The sequence below is a fragment of the Rhincodon typus genome, chromosome 23 (genome assembly GCF_021869965.1).
Source record: "Rhincodon typus isolate 14 chromosome 23, sRhiTyp1.1, whole genome shotgun sequence".
In the NCBI taxonomy this organism is placed as follows: Eukaryota; Metazoa; Chordata; class Chondrichthyes; order Orectolobiformes; family Rhincodontidae; genus Rhincodon; species Rhincodon typus.
This window is the reverse complement of record NC_063354.1, coordinates 235,708-243,976: the sequence shown is the minus strand read 5'-3', so window position 1 is coordinate 243,976 and position 8,269 is coordinate 235,708. Positions and strand designations below refer to the sequence as shown.

Genomic DNA, 8,269 nt, shown 5'->3' with positions numbered 1-8,269 from the left:
AAAGGTTTACCAGACTGATCCCTCAGAAGGCAGGGCTGACGTGTGAGCAGAGACTGGATCAGTTAGGATTATGTTCACTGGAGTTTAAGAGAATGAGCAGGATTTCATCAAATCCTGTAAAAGTCTAACAGAACCAGACAGAGTAAATATCGCAGGATGTTCCCGATAACCAGGGAGCCCAGAACCGGGATCACTGTCAAAGGATATGGGGTAAACCATTTACCACTGAGACAAGGAGAATGTCTTCATCCTGAGAGTGGAGAGCCTGTGGAATTCACTATCAAACAAAACTGTTGAGGCCTGCATATTGTATAATTTCAAGAAGGAGTTGGATATAGCACTTGGGGCTATAGGAATCAAAGGAAATGGGGGAAAGGTGGGAACAGAATATTGAGTTGGATAATCAGCCAATATCATACTGAATGGCAGAGCAGGCTTGAAGGGCCAAATAGCCTATTCCTGCTCCTGTTTTTCGTGTTTCAATGACAGGGAACAGGGATCAGGAATGAATGGAGCAGGATTGAATACACCATAACCAGGAGATCTCTGTGACCAGGAGATCATTAACACTAACTGTGAGAAATTTGTTTTTTCTTTCTGAAATTAATACTGAAGAATACAGGAGAGGAATTAAGTACCATCACTGTCAGTAAAGAAGTTTTATTAGATAGGGCTACAAGCAGGTAGGTCCCCTGGCCCTGATGGCTCACATCCTGCCATTCTAAATAAAGTAGCTACAGAGATTGCAGATGTAATTTTCCAAAAATCCCTGGATTCAGGAGGTGTGCGAAGGAAAGCAGGTCTTGTGACACTGCTATTAAAAAAGGGAGGGAGGCAAAATGCTGGTATCTATAGCCCTATTAGCCTAACATTTATTGTTGGGAAAGTATTGGAATCAATTATTAAGGATGCAGTAGAAGAGCATTGGAAAATTATAATCTAATCAAGCAGAATCAGCATGGCTTCATTAAGGGGAAATCATGTCTCTGGGCTTTGAGTTACAGCAAGGTACACTCCTTCCTTTTGTTTTAATGCAATAGTTACTAGACGGGTAGTAATGGCCGTTAATGGAGTGGCTTGCACCTCCTGTGAGATGTGGGAGATCAGGGAGAAGTTAAATGTCCCTGACAGTGATGCCTGTAGGAAGTGTGTCCAGTTGCAGACCACACGGGTCAGTTAGAGCAGTGACTGGACTCACTGAGGAGTAAACAGGAAGCAGAAAGCTTTATTGTATCTCAGGGATGTGGTCACCACCAGGAGGGGTGGGCAGGCACGCAGTGCAGGGTTCTGCTGTGACCATTCCCCTCTCAAACAGGGATAATGTATTGGATACTGTCAGGGGAGAACAACAGCAGGCAGATCAGTGGTATCATGATTGACTCTGTTGTACAGCAGACTTTCTAGGCAAGCTGTAATGGTCGGGGACTCTATAGTTAGGAGACAGACAGGCATTTCTATGTACATGAGCAAGACTCCAGGATAGTGTGTCCCCTCCCTGGTGCCAGGGTGAAGGACATCTCTGACAGGCACAGGATATTCTGATAGTGGGAGGGTGAGCAGCCAGAGGTCATGGTCCATATTGGTCCCAACAACATAGGCAGAGAGAGGGATGAGATCCTGCTAAGGGAATTTAGGGAGTTAGGTAGGGAGTTGAAAAGCAGGACATCTAGGGTAGTGATCTCAGGATTACTCTCTGTGCCACATGCCAGTGAGGGAGAGAATGCAGTAAGTAAATGGTTAAAGAGCTGGTGTAGGAGTGAAGGATCCAGATAAATGGATCATTGGGATCTCTTCCAGGGCAGGAGGGACCTGTACAAGAAGGACAGGTTGCACCTAAACTGGAGGGACACAAGGTTTGTTAGTGACACTCGGGGGGATTTAAACTAGTGTGGTGGGGGCTGGGAACCAGAGCAATAGGTTAGCAAGTGGAAGGATTGAGGGGTAGGCAAAGATTAAGTCAAGTAAATCTAATAGGAAGAACAGGCAGGGCAGGTTAATGAACACAGTGGGACTGGCAATCTTTATTAGTATTATTTTAATGCCAGGAGTATAACAGGTAAGGAAGATGAGCTTAGAGCTTGGATGAGTACGTGGAACATCACAGAGAGAAGGTCAGGAGTGGCAGCCCAATGTTGCAGGGTGTAGCTGTTTCAGGTGAGATAGAGAGGGATATAAAAAGCGTGGGTGAGAAGCATTACTGATTGAGGAGGATGTCACAGCTGCACTGAGGGAGGATATATTGGAGGGCTGGTCCAGCAAGGCAGTATGGGTAGAGCTCAGGAATAAGAAAGGTGCAGTCACTATGATGGGCTCCCAATAGCCAGCGGGAGATAGAGGACAGATATGGAAGCAGATTATGGAAAGATGTAAAAACAACAGGGTTGTTATGGTGGGTGACTTTAACTTTGGGGAGGGGTTTTGGGGGTGGGGATCTGTAAGAGGGGGAGGGTGATTGGGGGAGGGATCTGGGGCAGATTTTTGAGGGTTGAGGGGAAGGAGCTTTGGGAGGATTAAGGGGTTTGGGGGAGGGGTGAGGGGGATTGGCAGAGGGATTTTGGGGGTTGAGGGGAGACGGATTTTGGGGGTTGAGGGCAGAGGGTGTTTGCAGAACACAGGGCATGGTGGCTCAGTGGTTAGCACTGCTGCCTCACAACGCCAGGGGCCTGGGTTCGATTCCAGCCTCGGGCATCTGTCTGTGTGGAGTTTGCACATTCTCCGTGTCTACGTGGCTTTCCTCCGGGTGCTCCAGTTTCCTTCCATAGTCCAAAGATGTGCAGTGTAGGTGGATTGGCCATGCTAAAATTGCCCAGTGTTCAGGGATGTGTTGATTAGGTGGGTTATGGGGAGATGGGTTTGGGTGGGATGCTCTGAGGGCCAGTGTGGACTTGTTGGGCCGAAGGGCCTGTTTCCACGCTGTAGGGATTCTGTGATAAAGCAACTGTTGTTAGGAAGCTGACAAGTGGAAAGTAACATTCACGCCACACAAATGCCAGGCTATGACCATCTCCAACAAGAGACAATCTAACCACCACCCCTTGACATTCAATGGTGTTACCGTCACTGAATCCCCCACTATCAACATCCTGGAGGTTACCATTGACCTGAAACTGAAATGGACTCACCACATAAACACAGGGGCTACAAGAGCAGGTCAGAGGCTGGGAATACTGCAGCGAGTAACTCACCTCCTGACTCCCCAAAGCCTGTCCCACCATCTACAAGGCACAAGTCAGGAGTGTGATGGAATACTCCCCACTTGCCTGGATGGGGGCAGCTCCAACAACACTCAAGAAGCTTGATTGGCACCGCATCCGCTCCCTCCCCCACTGACGCTCAGTAGCAGCAGTGTGTACTGTCTACAAGATGCACTGCAGAAATTCACCAAAGATCCTCAGACAGCACCCCTTCAAGTTCCCCTCCAGGTCACTCACCATCCTGACTTGGGAATATATTGCTGTTCCTTTACTGTTGCTGGGTCAGTATCCCGGAATTCCCTCCCTAATGGATTGTGGGTCAACCCACACCTGGAGGACTGTAGCGGCTCAAGAAGGCAGCTCACCACCACCTTCTCAAGGGGCAACTAGGGATGGGCAATAAATACTGGCTCAGCCAATGATACTGACATCCCACAAAGCAGCACAGCTCTGCAAAGGCGATGCGTGAACAGGGAAAAAGCAAGACACCCTCATTGGTCATTGGTCTGGAATAGAAAGTGAGATCTTGATAAATTCTCATAAATTAACTGGATTTCTCATTGATGAACCTGAATTACTGAAAGTGGTAGATTGATTGTGCAATGCCTTCATTTCAATGGAAATTAGGCTGGCTCCCAATCCCAGGAAAGTCATCACTGTTCAATGTTTCAGGGTTCCCAAAGTAGTTAAAATACTGAGATGTGGGAACTTTATCAAGTTCCCAAATACTTCAGACAAGAGGAGATTCAAATCCTTGCTTTTCCTGCAGGTTTTGAGGTATTTCCCATTCTGACTCCCCAGATCCTTGAAACAGAAAATGAAGCACAGAGGGGTTGCTAAGTAACCATCATTACAAGGCCTCATAGTTTTTTCCAAAACCTGGATTTTTTGCAGGTTAAGACATTAAACCACATCTTTTATTTCCCTAAAAGCTTTACTAGACTGTTTTCTTAACTTAGGAGGACTTTCTGTAATCAGCAGGTGGATTAACATCGATAATGAAATGAAGATAAATACATTTCTAAATGATGTATAAACTGTTTTTAGAAGTGTGTTTTTATCATTATAGAAACATTTGACCTTGCACATTTATGAACTCAGTATTTCAGGGACAGAGAGATGGGAGTTTGCACCTCACGGTGTGACTGTAGAAAGGAGTTAGTTCCACAGGAAGTTCTCCTCATCTTTTCAGTGTCCAATCACTGTCAGGATTTGTGAAGTTCTGACACAGGTGCACAAGTTGAGGAGGGTATTGGGGGGAGGGGGTGGGGGTTGTTGGTAGTGAACATCACACTCACAACCAACACACGACGATCTCTCTTGTCTTGGCATTCAGAGATGACTTACACTGCAAACTTAAAACTAAGAGATAACACAGTGTAGAGCTGGAGGAACACAGCAGGACAGGCAGCATCAGAGGAGCAGGAAAGTCGACGTTTCGGGGTCTGGACCCTTCTTCAGGTTTCCTGCTCCTATGATGCTGCCTGGCGTGCTGTGTTCCTCCAGCTCCACACTGTGTGTTATCTCTGACTCCAACATTGGCAGTTCTTACTATCCCAAACTTAAAACCAAGCCCTTTTCATTGGGTTTCTAACAGAGGCTGCCCCTCATGGATCCCACACACACAAACACTGACCCTTTTCTCAGGAGCATGACACTGAGCAATCAGTTTGCTTCATGATGTTCACTGTGTTCCGCCTGTGTGGGGGGGTGTGGGGGCGGGCACTCTTCTTTTTTCAGGAAATTACTTTGCCAGTCACTTCATCATGGGAGGAGAGAGGTTCGACTCGACTCATCCTGAAGGCTACCTGTTTGGAGAGAACAGTGACCTCAATTTTCTGGGACTCCGCCCAGTACCTGTGAGTATTGTGTAGAATACATCTTCTGTACGTCTTTATTATTCTAACACACTCAACTGTATTGGCTCAAGCACGTGTTTAGCTGAGGTTTGGACTAATGGGCAAGTGACATTCGCAATATCCTGCTGTTATTTAAAATTCCCATTTCACCTGCAGGCAGTACTGCCAACAGGAATTCCATAGGGAACATGGGCTGTTTCCTCATTGATGATGATTCACTTAGAGTTTCTAATTGAGTTCTGGAATGTTCTTCTCTCATTTCTGAACCAGTGTGGAACTGATCCCAATAAATCCAGAAACCACACTCTCCAGGGCACGGGTAATCACGCGGTTATCATTCCCTCAGGGGCCACAGTCGCAATCCTTCCTTGTTCTATCCATCATGTTTATCCCTTCCTGAGAGTGTGGAAGAGAGAGAGAATCTCAACTCATCGCCTTCCTCTTGGGATTGTAGCACATTGATTCGGGACATTGTGATAGTTTCTTACGGGAGGAAATAATGAAGGAGGGGCAAATGAAAAGTTGCAGATTGTTGTGAGGAATTACTAAACGTGGGAATTTTGCTTCAGTTTTACATGAAATGTTGGTCAGTAATCTGGAATAGTTTGTACTGTATTAGTCTCTGTCTTTATAGAAAGATGTCAGTGGGCTGGACACTGTTCAAAGAAGATTTAACGACTTATAGCTGGAATGGTCATTATTTTCTGAGAAAATATTGGGCAGACTGGACCTGTGGTATAGGAACCTGCACATTGCAGCATGGTATAGGAAGCTGTACATTCTAGCATGGTATAGGAACCTGTGCATTGCTGCATAGTACAGAATCCTGTGCATTTGTGCATGGAATAGAAACCTATGCATCACAGCATGGTATAGAAACCTTCACGTTCCTGCAGGTACAGGAACCTGTGTATTTCTGCTGAAACTGTACATTGCAGCATGGTATAGAAACCTCAGGATCCTCCATGTTTCAATAAAATCACCTTCTAAACTCCAAAGGAAACAAAGCCCCAGTCTTTTTGACCTTGCCTCAGAAAATAACAACCTGCCCATTCCAGGTATGAGTCTCTAAATCTTCTTTGAGCAGCATCCTCCACATTGACATCCTTCTGTAAAGAAGCAGAATCCCCAGACTGGGCCTGTTTCCTTTGGATTTTTGAAGGTGATCTCACTGAAACATAGAATTCATACAGTGTGGAAACAGGTCCTTTGGCCCAACAAGTCCACACCAAACCTCAGACCATCCCACCAAGACCCATTCTCCCATAAGCTACACATCCCTGAACGCTATAGGCAATTTAGCATGGCCAATCCACCTAACCTGCACATCTTTGGAATATGTGAGAAAACCAGAGCACCCAGAGGAAACCCACACAGACACGGGGAGAACGTGCAAACTCCACACAGACAGTCACCTGAGGCTGGAATTGAACCCAGGTCCCTGGCGCTGTGAGGCAGCAGTGGTAACCACTGTGCCACCATGCCACCCCACATGGAGGATCCTGTGGGGAATTGACAGGGATTCTGCTGAAAGGATAGTGCCCCCTGTGGGTGAGCTTGGGCATAGTTTAAAAATAAGGGGTGACCCTTTAAAATAGAATAGAGGAGCATTTTTACTTCTATCGGCAGGTTGTGTGTTTTTGGAAAAGCTCTTCCTCAGAGTAAAGTCCATGTGTTTCTATGTTTGTGCATTTTAAAACTGGACTGAAATGAGAAAGAGATCTTTGAAACCCAGAGATTTACAAGGATGGCTGTGTTAAAGGTAAGGAATTTGAGACCTTTTGTGAACTCTGTTGGTGTCGTGCTGGTTTCCAATACGCAGACGAACTGGAACCAAGGAATTGTTTACATGTGAAGCTGATTGGTTTGTGGACTAGGGACCAGTTCTCAAGTATGTGATTGGTTGTGAGGAAGCTGAACAGATGAGGCTGTGAAGAAAACAGAGAGAACTTTGTCATACCAGAAGAGAAACCAGCAGGTTTGCAGCTGTCAAAGAATTCTGTCATTCTCAGTTCTCTGCTGTAATCCATTTTAAACCTGTAGGAAACCACTGTTTCTTTCCCTCAGCAGATGCTGTAAGTTGTAAGTTTGAATTGGAGAAGTCAGGGATGTTTCAGAAGGGAATCAGCCACCCTGTGCCTCGAACAAACCAATGGATGGAACGGTTCTCCCAGTTTTCGTTGATGTTACTCCATCTCGTGCCACCCTCCCATCCTTCTCTGTTTAGACACCCTACACTATTTTGTTCTGATCACCTTCCCAGTCCTGTAGCAACTGTACCACTTTACCTGAACATACCTTGTTGCTGAGCAGGTTGTTCTGAGCAGGTTGTTGCTGGCCAGGAACCTTTTGCTAGAGTCTCTGGGAAAAGCTGCTTCTGCAGATGTTATTTGACGAACACTAGGTCTCAAAACTCAAAAACCCTATTCTCCGATAAAACAATTGATTGGAATTTTTTCTGTGTTTCATGTTTTTGCAGTTTCCCTATGCTGCTCCGCCCCCTCAGGATCCAGTGAAGACATTGCGGAGCCTGATAAACATCCGGAAAGACACGCTTCGACTGGTCAAGTAAGGAAATAAAGTGGGAATGTTCATGGTACAGGGTCTGCCAGGATCCGTCACCTCTCAGTGTGATAGATGGCTGTAGGAGAACTCAAGGTGATAGTGCCAAGTGAGTGCTCCAGACACAAAGCAGCACACACAGCAGGATGTAGGAAGCTGGACATTGCAGCATGGTATAGGAATCTGTACATTGCAGGCATCATATAGGAAGCTGTACATTGCAGCATGGCATAGGAAGCTATATGTTGCAGAATGGTATAGGAAGCTGTACATTGCAGCATGGTATAGAAAGCTGTACATTGCAGCATCATATAGGAAGCTGTACATTGGAGCATCATATAGGAAGCTGTACATTGCAGCATTGTATAGGAAACTGTACGTTCCAGCATGGTATAGGAAGCTGTACATTGCAGCATCATATAGGAAGCTGTACGTTGTAGTTCGCTATAGGAAGCTGTACGTTGCAGCATGGTATAGGAAGCTGGACATTGCACCTTGCTATAGGAAGCTGTACATTGCAGCATTGTATAGCAAGCCGTACGTTGCAGCATTGTCTAGGAAGCTGTACATTGCAGCATGGTATGGGGAGCTATACGTTGCAGCATTGTATAGGAAGCTGTACATTGCAGCATGGTGTAGGAAGCTGTACGTTGC

The 8,269-nt window shown here is 45.9% G+C and overlaps 1 protein-coding gene across 1 annotated transcript in view; it reads left to right on the top strand.

Moving 5' to 3' along the window:
- LOC125485891 (E3 ubiquitin ligase RNF157-like) overlaps positions 1–8,269 on the top strand; it is a 16,836-nt gene that overhangs the window by 2,497 nt on the left and 6,070 nt on the right. The window contains exons 2-3 of the mRNA XM_048611066.1: positions 4,935–5,053; positions 7,533–7,621. Coding sequence (XP_048467023.1) covers positions 4,935–5,053; positions 7,533–7,621 — 208 coding nt within the window. The remainder of the gene's footprint in view (positions 1–4,934; positions 5,054–7,532; positions 7,622–8,269) is intronic.